Consider the following 17,602-nt stretch of genomic DNA (forward strand, 5'->3'; position numbering starts at 1 on the left):
GGACCCAGCTTTTCAAAAAGATCTTTAAGAAGCTTTTTAATAAGTTAAAATAAATTATCCAAACACCACTTTTTAATAAGCTCTAGCTTTTTTCTAGTGAAAAAGCTGTAATAAGAGCTTATTTATGGTATCCAAACGGCCTCATAGTTCATGTAACTGCATTGTTTTATTCATGTTTTATCGTGAGTCTTATCCTATGACTATCAAATGAATTCTCTGTAAGTGTAAATAGCAGAAGGCACGTTTCCAGTTTACAAAGAACTATATTAATATATTATATTACAGTGCTTGAATGTGAAATGGTACAAGGATTACCAAATTTCATCAAGGATGAACATAATAAAATCCCTAGGATGCACTATGGCATCAGATTTCATCATCAACAACAATAGGGAAACAATCATCAAACAAATGGGCCAATTACCCGGTCAACATGGCATGGTTTAATGAAATCGATCATGCATAAAATTATACTTATAATCTACATTTGGAAGTGTTGCTGACAATTCTCTGAAGCTGATTGGACAAAGCAACTCACAGAACTTGGCATGTGATTATTGGATGGCTTGGAGCTTCATAGGAAGTAACAAAGCACAGGGTGCTTCATATTAGGCCCTCAGATGAAATATGTATATCTCAACTGTCAACTAGTTGAGAATTTGAGATCATCATTTATAGCATGTCAATAGTTAAAGATCCATTCATGTTCCAATATGAAAATACCATCTTCATTTTTCATTTTGCTGAGATTCCTTCCTTATCATATTTAATAAGTACAGCACAACCTCTGACATGGCTGGCCTAAATTCTGGCTCTGACTGCATCACATGACGGCCAAGAAAAGAAATCAATTGCATGGTAGCACAGAGATTGAAATTCAAGTTCAGATTGAAAGTGAATAAGCTTACCTGAACACATCTAGAAATAATGTCAGCAAAAGTTGACAGTGATTTGGGAGGGTAATCTCCATTGAGAGAGGGATCAACCATCCTTGATAATGCATCAATATCATGAAGTCGAGGAATTGCCCATCTTACCAGAAACTGTTCCCCTCGAGGGCGTGTCCTGTCCAAGATGTTCAGAATTCATGAATGAAGTCCATGAAAAGCTGGAAATAGATGCTGAATTACTTTGGTTATGAGCCCTTACCTGTCATAGGACTGCCGGCCTGTCAAAAGTTCTAACATAACCACACCAAAGCTGTACACGTCACTCTGGTATGTGTAAATTCCGGACTCAAATTCTGGAGCTCCATAGCCATAAGCGGTTAGCAGTTGCCCTGAGAGCTGAAAATGCAGACAATGTTATCAGGCTGTCATAGTGCAAATTACAATTGCAATTACCCCCTGGGTTCCTCTATTTCAAAATAATTGTCATCTGAGTTTCCGCTCAAGGATTCATAAACTAACTAAATGTTCCCAATTAGAAGAGAATATAAGTTCACTTAGCCATATAGTCTTGGTTAGAACACTGGTTATATTTACATTTTCAAGTAATTGAAAACATTTACTAGAGGTAAGTATCATTAAAAAGTATTTATTATATTAAATCCAGAATAAAAAATTACTTGTAATACTTACATTTTCAAGTAGCAATTGGAAACATTTACTAGTGTATTAAATGCTTTATAACCCATGCCCTGAGGACCCATCGGCAAGACCATTTGAATTTTACATTAAATTATTTTGAAAATTATTTTGTAATGGAGGAACTAACTCACATGCTAATCATTCCAATGCAGAGTGATTGCATTATAATGATGCTTAAAAAAAGACAACTTAGTTGTACATAATGGGAAATTGACATATTAAAATTTGACTATTTTAGAGGTTAGTCCACAGGAAGTATATGTTTCTTCTTGCAAAACTTTTGGTACCATTTCCCTCAATATTCAGAAACATATTTTTTACAATACCTAATAAACTCTTACCTGACTCACAGAACCTTTAGTTATTAATGGAGCCAGGCCGCAATCAGATACCCGCACTGATAGATCATCATCAAGGAGAATGTTAGCAGACTTGAAATTTCTGTGCACAACAGGTGGCTGACATTGCTCATGCAAGTACCTTGTCAAAGGTTCACATCAAGTATTAGACTCAGAAAGTTCCACATAAAGAAGCATTATGGGTAAATATTATTTGTATTTTTTTTTGCAATTTAAACTTCAAAAAGTTCTATTATATATTTATTAATCCCAAGTTTTAGATTTTTCTAACCTACTCCGTTTCATAGTAGAAAGATAAGCGGAAAAAGAAGGGTTATTACACTTTTATATTTCTGATGTACTCAACCTTTCTTTTTCCATCAAATCTTTCCACTTTTGTATTCTTTATCCTATGATGTTGCTTAGATTAGAAAAACCGTTTTTCCTAAATAGTTACTTGACTTACTCTAAGGCTGTAGCTGCAGCCAGTGCTATCCGGATGCGAGTATTCCAAGAAAGTCTTGCTTTGAATTCATCATCTGAATGAAGTGTTTCCTGCAGAGACCCATTATTGCAGTACTCATAGACCAGAAGCTTTTGACCATGCTCTAAACAGTACCCCATAAGCTCAACAATATTTGCATTCCGGATTCTGTCAATACTGTTAACCAATTCAAGAAACTCATCATCCTTTTGGTGATCAGAAACTCTCTTGTCTAGTTTCTTCACAGCAAGTATCTAACAATTCATACAGAGAGAACAAAGTGTCAGAAATTGAAACCAATCAGGGTACATATAAAATTTACAGGACTTCTAAGGGATAGAGAAATAGAGATTTGAATCAAGATGCCATTTAAAAATATCAGTAGTTAAGCGTGTGATGGAACAGTATAAGCATTAAACCAGTTAACATGTCATTCAGGAACTGTCTTGCCAGAATATTTAAATCACATAGATGTAATCATTAAATGCTACCTAAAGGTGGTTAGAGTTCAGGAAACATATCATAATAACTAAGCAGACAAGGAAAACAAACAAAAAGTCGGTGTGTACTCCATTTCAGCAGTACATTCTACGAGGGATCAATGCAACTAATAAGCAACAGTCTTACCTTCCCATCAGGAAGCTCTGCCCTGTACACACTCCCCAGCATGCCTAATCCTATAAGATTGTCTTGAGAAAAGCTATTTGTATACTGTTGAAGGGATGCAATGGTGAAAGATTTGGCAAAAGTGGGAGGAGCTGGACTTTTTTTAGGATGATTGATATTAGCCCCTCCGCTGATTGTGGTTGGCTCAACAATCACCCTCTCAGCAATAAGGGGTGGAGCAGGAGGTGGTGGTGGAGGAGGTGGGGGTGGTGGAGGCATTGAAAATTCATCTAATCCACTCATATCAATCTCTTGCTCTAACAACTTTGGTATTGTTCCTCTTCTTTGCTCATCTTTCTCTGCTTGATGATCCTCTTTTGGCCTGACAACAGCCCCTTTGGGCACTGTTAGAAAAAATCAAAATTATTTAGACAATAAAATGGTTAAATTGGTGAAATCGTTACAAGGAAAAATATTTCAAATGTCAGAAAATAAATGGAGACTGGAGAGACCAGAAGAATATGTTTTCTTGCCTTTCTCAGTTTGTCTGGGTGGTTGCACTAAAGCTCCATTATCCCTAGGATTCTGTCTTTCACGTCCATATGCACCAATTAGATGTTGCTTGGAAGTTCTCTCAACCCGTTCTTTTCTGCTACATCTTGGAATAAAGATAGCAAGTCCCAGTGCAAAAATAATAAACACCAATACACCAGAAATACATATCCAAACCACCCTTTTCATGTGTGTTTTTGATTTCCCAGAACTTGATTCAATTGCTGCACTTGGTCCATGAGCCTGTTTAGCAGGTACACGCCCAGAAGATGGTGTCCCAAAAACCAAATTTCCGGATGGTGGTGCAGTCACTGGAGAACGAGGTGGATGAGCCGGAGCTATAGTTGCATTGCCAATAAGATCGAATGGATTTCCATCTTTACTGCATATGATTACCACTGAGTTATTGAAGCAGAAAAACTTTATAGATATATATATCAATCAAATTTCTGAAATGACACAGATATCAAAAAAGGAACTGAAAATAGATAAAGGAATACACACATCACTTTTCTAATGTAGATACAAGAGAGCTATAACACTTTTGGTCCCAAACACCAATAGTCCAGTCACAATTTTTCTCTTTGAAGCTTACAGTTCACCATTATCCTTATTTTGTCTTTTACATCTATTTAAATTACAAAAGAACAACATACAGGAAAACAAACACAAATTTCAAGCACCATTACTAAACACCATATTACAACCATACTTAAGTCCTTCATTGCAAGTTCAAAAAAAAGAAAATGTACACCTCACCAAATTAACTGACTATAAAACATCTGAAATTGCATGTCTAAACTTTTGACTCTGGAGACTTATTCTGTCATATGTATAGTTTCTATTGCCTGGCTGTATAAATGGAGGCAGCGTCGATTTGGTTGCTTTCTAGAACTGAAGTGCTATATAAATTTTGGAGAAAGAAAAGTCTCATACTGGAGTACTTGTGTATTCTTCTGTTATTAATTCCTGAATTTTTCTTGGCGGTATGGACATGTACAAAGAAGACCTTTGGAGGCACCGGTGAGAAAGGTTGATAACATAGTCTTTATTCATATGAAGAGGAGTAGAGAGAGGCCAAAAATAACATTGGAAGATATTGTTAAAAATGACCTCATTATCAATAATACCCCTCAAAATATAGTTTTTAAGCTCTATGGCATACTGTGAGTAGTGTGATCCTATAGCCGACCTCACTTAGTGGGATACAGCTTTTGCTAATGATGTTCTTATATCTTTGGAATTAACAGGATCACAGATACTTTCACGAAAAACACAGTCCAAAATACCAAGATCCATGCCCATCTTCATACTCAAGAAATCGCCGCATACAGAAGAAATTACGTCTTAAGGATCTTACCTGAACTTTGGGATGCTTAACAACTTTTGAGGTATTGATCCAGTAAATTGGTTGTTCTCGACATTCCTGCTCCAACAGGTAGAATAAGCATGAATTTAAGAAAAGAAAAGAGTAATTGAAAAACTAAAAGATGACATCAAATCCTATATGCATTCCTTTTTCTTCCAAAAGCTCTATAATCCATGTAAAAAGCAATTCTCCACACTAATAGTAATAGGTTAAAGTAAATAATAAACCCCACAACTTCACCCAATTTAAATTTTGGGCCTCACAATTATATTTTTATGGACATCGGTCTCTAGTTTTGTTCATTTGAATTTTGATCTCAGCCATAGTGCAATTAAAGCATTAGCCAAATATTTTCCACCCATTTAAATTTGAATGCTCTAATTTTTACTCATTAAGGTATATGTGTCTATTTTTATGAATTTTTTTATCTTTACAGTTAAAGCCTTGAATCCTGAGAACCAGAATTCAAATAAGTAAAAAAAATTATAAGGACTTAAATCTAAAAATAACTTTAGGAACCAAAATAAAAAATGGTTGAAACTTGAAACTATAAGGTCTAATTGTTTATTTTTTTATCATACTAATATCAGGCAAAACTTGTATGAAACATGGTTAAGAGGAGTACAATTCTTGCAGTGGAAGGTCTTGTAAAACGTCAAGGGTCCCAGACAGATTATTGTTCTGTAAATTTCTGTCAACAAGGAAAATGTTAGATTCAGTGACAGAGAAAAAAGAATTGAGTTCATAAAAGTCACTATATATATTGAGTCAAAATACTCACAGGGTGGTCAGAGCTGACAAAGTCTCCAGAGATGGAGGCAACTCCCCACTCAAGTTATTATTATATAAATCTCTGCATAGAAGTTTGTGGCTCATCAAATAAGTTTCATGTACAATGGAGCTAAAAGAATCTTCATTCAACTTCAAACACACACACACATAGCTAAAGATTGATTTGAAATAAGGCCCTACAGATTGGTCAATTTTGTAAGAGACTGAAAGGCATCTGGTATTTCTCCAGTTAAAAGATTGTCGTTAAGAGACCTGAAAGGAGAACATCAATTTCAGTTAGATAAACTTGCATAACAGTTGACATCAGCTATCAGTTAGATAAACTCACATGGCGATCAGTTCGGTCAATGTGGATAAAGAGGTTGGAATACTTCCAGTGAACTGGTTACCTGAAAGAAAACTGCCAAAGTACAAACCATCATGTCAGTGCACAATTTGTTGCAAGAGAAAATATTAAATAGGTAGGTACCACCTACAAGTTTTGCAAGGTCACTGGCAAACCGGATGGAATACTTCCCCCGATGTGGTTGTTGCTTAGAGCTCTGCCCCCAAAACATGAAACAAACAGCAAAAGTGGTGCCAGATGAAAAAAATTAAGAAAGACGACCACTGAAATTCATGAACCTACAAAATGCAAGACACATGCTATACACACTAACACATGGACTTGCTCAGCCATGCATAAAGATCCAGATAAGCAAGCCTGTGGAGAAGAGAGAGTTTGCTACTTACATCTCTTGGATAGAAACAAATGGCCCCAAGCTCTCACCGAGTTCTCCTCCCAAATTCGCACCATTCAGAACTCTGTCATACATTAAATGATAAGAGACAACAGTCATTTATTTTGCAAGATGTCAATCAAAATGAAGAAGCAAGAAAAAGTCTTAACATACATTGCTTGTATGAGTGAACCATTACATTGAACGCCCTGCCATGCTTCTCCGCACGGATCTCCCGCACTAGAAACCCACCCAGGAAGAGCAGGGCTGCCCAATGCAGCATATAAGCGATTAATTGCCGCAACTGATACAATCATGAAAATTCAGAACTCTTATAAATAGACCACAAATAGATGAAAATAATAATCAAGAGTATGTTGAATTAAGTAACAGGGACACACAATTCAGTAGCCAGCACAAAATTGGTCTAGAAACTAAAGCCAGGATAATTAAGTAAGCTAAACTAGCCAACAGGTACAATTTTGAATTGAATTAGACATTATCTGAGCATATTACTTAACAAAAAGAAGCACAGGAGCACAAATTGAATTAGCAAGGGAGGTAGATAAAGATTATCAACCCAAATCATGAGTGTGGAGGGAAATTAGGGAAGGGGAAAATGGGGAGAAAATGATTACCATCAGTGGGATTAGTGTCTGCAAGTGAAAATTGAACTATGCAGATCAACATAAACCCCAAAAGAACTTGTCCATGGATTTTCACTCTCTTGTACTGTGAAGCAGATCGTTCCACACCCATTGATCCCCAGCTCAACCTTAACCTTGAGCTCAGTCCTGTCCAATGAACCCAATCAGAAAGCTTTCCTCTAACCAATTTAGAAATCAACACCAAGGAACCTGAAAATTGAATCCAAGAAAACCAAATTGCTGGAAGTTAAAGACAATTAAACTAAAAAGTAAATGAAAAAAACCCATTATTCCAAAAGCATAAAAAATGCACATTATACATTTATACTCAAGTATTGTATGAAATCTGTGAATCTGAGAAACAGAGCGAACATACTTTAGATAGAAAGTGAGAATAAAGAGGTAATGCTGGAAATATCTTTAAGAAAACCAAGCTGGGAAAAGAGAAAAAAAAAAGAGAAAGGAAAGGGTTATTTTAAGTAAAACTTAATAGCTAAGAGTCAAAGTGGAATCTGAGTGAGTGGAGAGAGAGTTGAACATTGCAACATTGGTGGTCGGTCGACCTGACAAGAACCCTAACCTTGAGAAAAAGCTGAAAGCAAGGAGAAAAGGAAAAAGCTGCTACAGACTGAGTACTGTGAAGGAGGTTCTGTTTCTGTTCTGATCCAAAGCGAAGAAAGTGCGTGTAAACAAATGGCAAAATCATTCATTGTACATATCTATCTATCTAAGTACGGTGAAATTTACCGTTGTCTGTTGTCACGCTCCTTCATCAACGCGCGTACGCTTTTTCTCTGACATGCCATGCTGTCCATTCATGTTTCATGTTTGTTTATACAAGTTTATATGTTCCTCTGCTTTGTCATGTCTCTTGCGTTACAACAACTAGTCAATTATTTCTCAAATTATTTTACAAACATTTAATGGTTAAAATATAGAAAAAACTTATTCAGTATGAACAAACTGCATATTGCACATTGAATTGCGATATTCATTTTGTAACAACTTTTCTCATATTGACTTGCAATGTGTGTATGCATTGACGTAGAGATTATATCAATAGATTTTTCCTAAAAAATTATGTGGGATGTGATTGATATTAATGGCGTTACACCTATGAATTTCAACTAGATTAATAAAAAAAATTGTTAAAATATTGGGTGTCTGGGTATGATCATTTTTCTTAGTTCATTTATTCTCTTGCATAAAAAATCAAATATGGCTCCTACTTCTTGTTATTAAAATGGTGTATGGAGATTTTGGTTTCGGTTGCTGGTTGGCTGGCTTCTCTTATCATATGATTTCTCTCACTACAGAGTGTTCACCATTATTTATACAAGGTAAGGTATCATGTGCAATAGGAGGATTGGAGGGTTTTTTTCAATTTGTCATACAGTCATACACTATGACATCGATTGGCATGTACTAAACAAAATCCTACAGCGGTCCCAAGATTGATAGGAGGATTGGAGGGTTTTTTTCCCCATAATTGGGTTAATGAAATTTCTCTATATAGGACTGACATTTGGACCCTGCGTTACGAACATACATATATGTTTAGCGGCGGAAGAGTAAAAAAAAAGGAAAAAAGAGTTTAGTGGAATTTCAAACTCCCCGAAATAAATGTGCAATTTTGTAACGGTTTTGGTAGCGGTCCCAAGCCGATAAAATGTTGTCTTCCCGTTGTTTATAAAACTTGCATATGTGAATTGGCGGTCGACATTGTGCTCAGTTTGAAAATAATTTTGGTTCATAATAAGGGTGTAAGTTAAGATAAGGTTGAAAATGGATATGTAATCATCTATCCACAATTAAATCAATCAAATTCATCCAATTACAAAGTTAAAACTAAAGGAGCATATTGCACATGCCCTCTAATGAGCTGGTTTATCATTGTGGCAATACGGATGACATGAGGGGGCATTTCTTTCCTGGGACGGCAATATAAGACCGGAAAAGACCTCCACGCCCAAAATAAATAGGTACAAGGTTAGACGGTCATCCCCAAAAGACTTCCACCTCTGCTTTGTCTTGTCTGTTGCGTTTTTTTTTTTCGAAAGGGGAAATTGAATTGATAAAAAGACCTTGAGACCAACTCTCTCAAGTAGGTAGTATAATAGGGTCCAGGAAGGGAACCCAGCAAGGAAAAGAAAAGCAGAAAATTGCAACAACAGGGGCTTGGCTTAAAATTACAACTGTTGCGTTACAACTAGTCAATTTCTCAAATTATTTTACTCACAAGCAAAACTCACTTTAATATTTAATGGTTAAAATATAGGAAAAATTAATTGGTGTCATCCCTGCCTATTCAGTATGAAAAAACTGCATATTGCACATTTAATTGCGATGTTCATTTTGAAATTTTCTCATATTGACTTTTAATTAATGTGTGTATGCATTGACGTAGAGATAATATCAACTTGATTAGTAAAAAAATTGTTAAAATGAATGACTGGGTGTCATTTTCCTTAGTTCATTTAATTCCTTTGGATGGTTTCGGTTGCTGGTTGGCAGGCTTCTCTTATCATATGATTCCTCTCACCACAAAGTGTTCACCATTATTTATATAAGGTCATGTATCAGTATCATGGGCACTACATTGCCAATATGTCATACAGTCATACACACTACGGCATCGATTGGCATGTACTAAACAAAATTCTTCAGCTGTCAAGACCCAAGATTGATAGGAGGATGGGAGGGGGAAAATAGATTTTCAAAATTGGGTTGAAGAGATTCCCACCACGGATCCGATATTTGGACCTGCGTTCCAAACATACATCTGCATAATTGTGAAGTGTAAAAAAAAATTGGAAAATGATACCCGGGAATGTTATGATGAGAATGTTATTCCTAGACATCTTTAAAAAAATTATTTGGTTCACAAAATCAGTTTCTGGGAATCTTTTTTAATATTCCTGGGTATAATTATAATATATGTTTAGTTCAAAATGTATATTCCTGGGAATAGATAGTAAAATTCTTAAAATACCCTTCGCGGTAAAAGACATGGGTAGTGGGTAGTTGGTAGTGGGTAGTGGCAATTCAGATATTTCACACCAAAAATCTCATTCCCTTCTATTCAGGATTCAACTTACCCACCTCTGCATCATGGGAATGAGAAATGCTTGTGGATGGGCATATGACTTATCCAGGAATGAAAGATACCCGGGAATATTTTTTTTAAATCTGCTACCAAACACTAGAATGTAGATTCCGGCCCAAACATTCCCGGGAATCTTTTTCCAATCCGTGAAACAAACGCCCCCTTTGAAAATTAAAGTGTAACTTTATTGTTGTTTTTGTAGCGATTTGAAACCGCCATAAATTATTTTTGTTTTTTCCTATTTTTTGTATAATAGTTAGCACTTTGTTGGGTCCAAAAATAATTTTCATTCTCAATAAAGGTGTAAGTTAAGATAAGAGGGCAAGTGGAACCATGAACTCACCATCTATCCAATCAATCCACAATTAAATCCATGGAATTACAAAGTTAAAATTAAAGGGAAAATTGCACTTACCTCCCCTAAGATTTATCATTGTTGCACTAACCTCTCCTCTATCATCAACAAAGAAGAGGTGAGAGATCTAAGGCGCTTGTCTCGCAATGCGAATGTCATGAAGGGCATTTCTCTCATGTGCCTGTAATATAAGACCGGAAAAGACCTCCACACCCAAAATAAATAGGTACAATGATAGAAGGCCCCCCCACCCATAGCCTTCTAGAAGCTTGGGAAAATGGGAAAATCTCTTTAACCTCCCATTTAACAAAACAAAGAAACTAATTGTAGTCGTTCACCTCATGATCAAGTCAATCGTCTTCGCGAAAACTCCATGGAAGCTAGAATTGAATATTGAAATCCCTCATTCAACGCAAACAATGACTTCGCCATATCTAATTTCAGACTCACATAACACATTGCTTCCCCTTCTTCCACTTCACCTTTAGTTTCCGAATTATATAATTTTCACTATAGCCCCATAAAACGATTTTCGGAACTACAATGAAAATTCTTATTGTATTATGAAAAATTTCTCATTCTTTCCTTTCACTTTTTTTCACACTCTGTTTCCTAACCTAATATAACATTAATTCGGGAACATAGAAGGGTGAGATTTATTTTTTGGTACATCAGAAAGATAAATTGTACCATCCAAGAATCGATCCCCGAATATCCCATATTCAACCTACATGTCTCATATCTCTTACAATTTAAGCTATCTTTTAAGGACATATAAAAGGGTGAGATTAAGCATTGAGGAGGATGCGAAAGGAACACTTCACTTCTTTTTATCAACAATAGTAAATGGGCCACGTGTAATCCTAATCGATACCGGCCCAAATTGAGGCCCATATTGAGGGAGAGTGGAGTTGGCGGCACCTTGTATTTCCAGCGGTCTCTATCTATCTACGCACGCGATCTGTGATTGTCCGAAGAGAGCGAGGGATCATGTATTCGCGGGTTAGAACCGTCGCCGGAACCCTCAAATGGGCCACCAAACCCTTCTCTTCAACCTCAATCACCACCACCACCACCAACACCGCCACGCCGTCGCAAACTCTCGCGGCGCTCCGGGCTCGCCTGGCGGAAGAATCGCCATCGCTCTCTGACTTCATTGCGCTGAAATCCGGTGACGGTTACTCGGTCGAGGTCGGCACCAAGAAGAAGCCGCTTCCGAAGCCCAAATGGATGAAGGAGTCCATCCCCGGCGGCGAGAAGTACGTGCAGATCAAGAAGAAGCTCCGTGAATTGAAGCTTCACACCGTCTGCGAGGAGGCTAAGTGTCCTAATTTGGGTGAGTGCTGGTCCGGCGGCGAGACCGGTACCGCCACGGCTACTATCATGATTCTTGGAGACACTTGCACTCGAGGTTGCAGGTTATATACCAATAATTTCTTTTTGTTTTTGGAATTTACATAGTTTTTTTTGCAATTGGTGCCTTCAGTTTAGGTTAATCATGAATTAGAGTAACCATTGGTACGTTAGCTTGATGGATAAATGGCATGGAGTGGTGGTATGGAGATGTAGGTTCTCATTGTGTGAGACCTGAGGAATGTGAAGTTGTTTTTAAGCAATGATGAGTTGTTTACTGGCATATTATGATGAAATGGATGATGCCCCTGTTCGAAAGTATGCAATGATGAGTTGAGTGGACTCAGTGTTGTCAAATAGCGGTTACAGCGGCGCTATAGCGTAGTGCTCTCAGAGCTTACCACTATTCCGCTGTTGTCCGCTATTTTCCACTATTTTCCGCGATCAGCAATTAACAGCACTGAGTGGACTGGCTCCTTTTGTCTAGTTGCTACCTCATAGTCGTGATCAAATTCTTGTGTTAATTGAATTATAAGAATCGCTTCTGAAGTCTGAACCTGTACTGCCTTAGATGTTTTTTATAGGTCAATATAAAAGGTTTTGTAATTATACAAATCTGAACCTGGCACTGTTCATGCTGGGGAAATTACACTTGCATACCTAAATTTATGTGCTCTTCTATTGCCCAATGCCCTTTATTTGGGAAATTGTTTGTGCCTAACTAACCTACTATATCAGTTATTCGCAATTTTTGCACCATTTTCTTTTGTCTTGTAAATAACAAAAGGAAGTAATGTAATTTCCAAAGAGGGATTTTGGTTGTAATAAGCGCTACAGGGATGTCAATGTAATAATCCTAAGTCCTGAAATGCTAAAACCTATTGAAGTTGTACATGGATCAGTTTGTTTTTACTAGAACGCTTCCTTTTAGTAATGTTGTTATTTTTCAGATTTTGCAATGTAAAGACATCAAGGACTCCTCCTCCACCTGACCCTGATGAGCCCACTAATGTGGCGGAAGCAATTGTGGCATGGGGTTTGGATTATGTGGTCATAACAAGTGTTGACCGTGATGATTTACCTGATCAAGGGAGTGGTCATTTTACTGAAACAGTGCAGAAGATGAAGGCGTTGAAGCCTAGTATGCTGATAGAAGCCTTAGGTATGCATTTTGGATATTTGTAGTTTCTGAAAATATAGCAGTGTGGTGGTCATTTGTATGGCCGTATGGGCAATTGATCATTTAGTTCTATCCAATAGCAAACAACAATCAAACCTTTTATAGGTTGGTTGGCACCTAATTCTACTGAATTAGATGAGTGTCTATCTGGTTTGCAGTTAGAGCTAGTGAATGATATATATGAAATGAAGGGCTATCTTATGTGAGTTTGTGTTTCAACTTTCAACTATAGGCTATTAGGTAGCTAGGTGAATTACAGGTGGTACGTAAGATGCAAATTCCTCATGCAGTTTCTGTTGATGAATTCCACATAGTTAACTGGTAATATTTCAATAGTTGGCTTTTAATCAGAATAGTAAAAGAAATCTTGTTGATAGGGCATGAGGATTGGGGAATAAACTTGAAGGTTTGATTTGTATGTGCATAATTTCATTATAGGGTTTCAGTTTTGGCATATTTGTTGAGATAGATCATTACCTTTTCAAATAAAATTCAAAATTTCTTCCTATTACAGTTATTGCTTTATTTTTGTTGCAACAGTTCCTGACTTCCGAGGAGATGCAAACTGTGTAGAGAAGGTTTCCAAATCAGGATTAGATGTCTTCGCGCATAATATTGAAACAGTTGAAGAGCTTCAAAGTGTTGTGCGGGATCATCGTGCCAATTTTAAACAGTCTTTGGATGTTCTAATGATGGCCAAGGATTATGCTCCTGCTGGAACCCTCACCAAGACTTCCATAATGTTAGGTTGTGGGGAAACGCCTGACCAGGTTTTGAAGACAATGGAGAAGGTGAGAGCAGCTGGAGTGGATGTGATGACATTTGGTCAGTATATGAGACCTTCAAAGCGCCATATGCCAGTATCAGAATATATTACACCTGAGGCTTTTGAGAAATATCAGACTCTTGGAATGGAAATGGTAAGTTCTTAGCATTTATTCTAGGGTTCTGATTAGTTGAATTTTACTTGTCTGTAAGTGAAAGGAATATACATTTATTGATTGGAAAGTAAAAAATTACTAAATTTTGGGGTGGGCATGGTCCAGTTTCTTTAAGAAAACCAAACTTAACTAAGTCAAACTTGTATTATGGTTCTTTTTTTTTCTTATTCAAATTGAACTGGTTTACTTTTGGTCAAATCAATTTGATTTATAAGAACCGGTTAAGGACCCAGTTTTAGACTGGTTTAAGTACAGGATTGGATTTTTTCCTCTATTTGCCACTATCCACTATAGAAAGGCAAGACACGATAAAAAACTGGTGGAGTGATATTGACAAGGGAGAAGAAAATTCCCTGAATAGAACCATGGAACGTTGTGGGGTGCCATCTCTGGAGATTTGTGAACAGAGCTACTGAAGTCTGAAGGAGCATTACCTTAACTTTAGGGCTGGATCCTTTCACAGTTAACTACCCTAACCAAGGAAACTCAATGCTTCTGCCCCCACATCTGCACCACGGGATGACGATTGAGAGGATAACCGAGCTATTCTCTGATGTGGCTGTGTTAAGCCCCAAGTGTACCCGAAGAAGAACACAAAGAGGCTTTGAGAAGAAGGGGGGATTGTTCTGATGGAGAAAAATCAGAAAACCTGAAAACCAAAAATACGAAGACAGTTCAGAGGGGTTCGTGAAGATTTGGGGAAAATTGCAAACAGATAGGAAGAAGATTCAATCCTAACTAAGGATTGCATAACAAAAGGAATGTAGGTTTCATTGTTTCTAAATAAAGGGAACACAGATTTTGGATGAGGTTCTATTGCTAGTGGTAGTTGTAGATGATATAAGGTTTGGAAGGAGACACTGATTCTAAACATGAATGATAATTTGATATGAGTTTTGGACATTTGGGGTTTAGTTAGAAGTTTGCTTACTTTGAATGATATCCGGTTTGGCAAAAGTGATTTTTTTTGAATAAAATGTTTGTGAACCATTGTTCCGTTTTTTTTAAGCTTGGTGCAGTTTGGTTTGCCGTGCAGTTCTGTTCATTGCAATTGTTTGAACATGCCTATTACTAATTTACTATCAATCAGTATTTATTGCTGTATTGTCGTGATTTTGCTGGTGCTCTCATAATCTCAATATCCATCAACATTTACTAAAATCTTCTGGCGGTTGTTACTATGTTTTCGTAGTCTAAGTAGATACTAGGGTCAACGTATCCAACTTAAAGCATTTGGGCTTCTTGCCGGTGTTTGTATATGTAACTCAAAATTTGTAACAGATAGGATCATTTCCAGCATCATTCTTGCCTATTCAGTCTGTAACAATTCTACATCGTGCTAATCCATAATGAGTTCAGCAATTAGGATGACATCTTAGCGCCCCATCTAGTAAAGATCTAATTCTAGCACTTCATCTGGCATTCTATACGTCACCATGCGAGTGTAATCATGGCAGCACTTTTCTTTCCTGTTGATTATTGCATCCAACTTCATGTTGATTTGTGGAAAAGCTCTAATATATTAAAAGTTTCTTATAGTATATTAATTATGACTTGATCATGTTGTATGAATGATGGCTTAATTCTACTTTGCATGTGACAGGGATTTCGATATGTGGCATCTGGACCCATGGTAAGATCATCATACAAGGCAGGTGAGTTCTATATTAAATCCATGATTGATTCAGATCGGGCTGCATCGTCCTCAAAGCTGACTGCCTCTTGATCAATTCTTTTTTTTTCTTTTGTTATTTACACATCATTTAATGTTCATTATATGTAAGAAGAAGCGCAGGCTTACTTCATCATGTTGATGCTCATTCCTCATGTAATATATCATTTAAATATTACAAACAGGCTTATGCTGTCTGCAATTTTTCTCTGCCCCCTCCCACACACAAGCATCATTGAGTGGTTTGCTTTTAATTTATTTAGAAAATGCATAGGTTTATAAGAGCCCATTTGTATTCCGTAAAAAACCTCGGTTTGATCATCCTGAGGCAATGAAAACCAAAGTTAAGAAAATCTGAGACAAGAGTTATGATAAACTTGACTCGGAATGATAAATTTGTTTTTGACAAACAGGCTCTAATGTTTTGTTCTACATGAACACTTTTTGCTCTCTGTAACCGGTGCAATTTGTACCAATTACTGTGTTTTTATAATTTAGTTCTTATTTGAGGATACAGTTAAAGATGTTGATTTTAATATGGTTCATGTGTATATTTTTGTGAGTGCTACTCAATTTGGGTTTATTTGGTAACTGCATTCTAACTCATCTCACTGACTTTGAAATTTAAAGAAAATTTTGGGACTACTTGATAGCAGTATACCAGCAATAAAATGTGTAATTCTGGTGCCAAGTTGTCCTGAAGCCATGTCTAGTGTAATAGTTACAATAGAGCTGTGAGGTATTCTTTTTTGTGCTGTGACTTATGACAGGCTGGTGAGTGTCTGTGTTTTGATATCCTGTGGGGACTGGTTCTAAAAACTAATGAAAGCTGGAATGGTTGAGTAATTCTTTTTTAGGCTAAAGTACACTCCTCAAGCATATAATATTGTGGAAACTGGAAAGTTTGGTAGTCCCTTTGTACTGGGGGGTCGGCGTTGCTAATTAGGCCATTATATGTCATGTTGGCAAATCTTAGTGCCGTTAGTGGGGCTCTGGTCTTGACTATCTTGGTGATACAGTTAATAAATAGAACTGCTTTTTAGAAGAATGGAAATTTAATATATGATGAGCTTGCATTCAAAAAAAAAAAAAGAAGAATGGAAATTTAAATAACTAGCGTTTTAGCCCATGCAGTGAGAAGAATTTTAAATTTTTTTTGGTACATTGGAAATAAATTACACCCGACAAAAATTGATTTCTGAACCTTCCCCTCTAACTCATATGTCACTTAACTCTTACCACTTGAGCTATTTTTAAGGACAGAAGAAGTTTAAATGATTAAAATTAATTTTATAATAATTATTTTAAAATTAAATTATATATTAAAGTATAATTTTCTATATAAATAAATTTTTATAATTAATATATAAATGTAATATTAATGAAATAATTATTGGTACGAATTTGATTTAGTACTTGAAAAGAGTTAAGATATGAACTAAAATTTCAATGAATTTTGTTATTTTGGTTTATTCATTTAGTTGGGTTAAATCAAATTAACCTTTCATAATTGACAATTCAAAAGGCAAGTGTTTTTCCCTCTTTTTTAGCTTTGCTATGATACATTGTCGTGTTCTTTAGCATGACATTGACAGCCATGTCCAGCATGTCTCACTTTTAAATCATCTTTTCTCTTGCATTGCCAACTTTCAGAATTCCCTTTTGAGTTAACCTTTTTCCGTTTCTCGCATAAAATTTCAGAATTCACTTCTGAATTCATATTTTCCATTTTCTTGACTAGAATATCAGAAAGCTTGCAACGGGAATAAGGAAAATGAAGTATCTAGTTATTTTGGTGGTGTAGCTAATATAGAATTATAGTCTTATAGACCATCTTTGCCACGTACGTGTCATCAGAAATTTTATGTGGCATATTTTGTTGCTAAGTCGGATTTGACA

At 36.4% G+C, this 17,602-nt stretch overlaps 2 protein-coding genes across 6 annotated transcripts; one reads left to right on the forward strand and one right to left on the reverse strand.

The window, feature by feature from the left end:
- Window positions 1–243: 243 nt before the first annotated feature.
- Window positions 244–7,916, reverse strand: LOC130746759 (protein STRUBBELIG-RECEPTOR FAMILY 3-like). 5 transcript variants are annotated; one of them, XM_057599481.1, is made up of 18 exons: window positions 7,677–7,770; window positions 7,473–7,530; window positions 7,088–7,306; window positions 6,624–6,753; window positions 6,463–6,534; window positions 6,207–6,272; window positions 6,059–6,130; window positions 5,911–5,982; window positions 5,720–5,791; window positions 5,564–5,629; window positions 4,930–4,995; window positions 3,551–3,951; window positions 3,039–3,421; window positions 2,394–2,665; window positions 1,931–2,069; window positions 1,150–1,286; window positions 909–1,065; window positions 244–818 (listed from the first exon to the last, which is right to left on the reverse strand). In XM_057599481.1, exons 3-18 carry the CDS (start codon window positions 7,206–7,208, stop codon window positions 729–731), a joined length of 2,316 nt encoding a protein of 771 aa, XP_057455464.1. In that variant the 5' UTR covers window positions 7,209–7,306; window positions 7,473–7,530; window positions 7,677–7,770; the 3' UTR covers window positions 244–728. The 5 variants fall into 5 exon arrangements, with proteins under 5 accessions (XP_057455464.1, XP_057455465.1, XP_057455462.1 ...); XM_057599482.1 differs by lacking the exons at window positions 7,473–7,530; window positions 7,677–7,770 and adding an exon at window positions 7,844–7,916; XM_057599479.1 differs by lacking the exon at window positions 7,473–7,530 and having other exon boundaries at window positions 7,088–7,243; window positions 7,677–7,829.
- A 3,570-nt stretch (window positions 7,917–11,486) lies between these two features.
- Window positions 11,487–15,905, forward strand: LOC130746763 (lipoyl synthase 2, mitochondrial). The gene is made up of 4 exons (XM_057599486.1): window positions 11,487–11,975; window positions 12,861–13,072; window positions 13,631–14,010; window positions 15,635–15,905. Exons 1-4 carry the CDS (start codon window positions 11,548–11,550, stop codon window positions 15,755–15,757), a joined length of 1,143 nt encoding a protein of 380 aa, XP_057455469.1. The 5' UTR covers window positions 11,487–11,547; the 3' UTR covers window positions 15,758–15,905.
- The last annotated feature ends 1,697 nt before the right edge of the window (window positions 15,906–17,602 follow it).

This window comes from Lotus japonicus, chromosome 3 (assembly GCF_012489685.1).
Source record: "Lotus japonicus ecotype B-129 chromosome 3, LjGifu_v1.2".
Classification (NCBI taxonomy): domain Eukaryota; kingdom Viridiplantae; phylum Streptophyta; class Magnoliopsida; order Fabales; family Fabaceae; genus Lotus; species Lotus japonicus.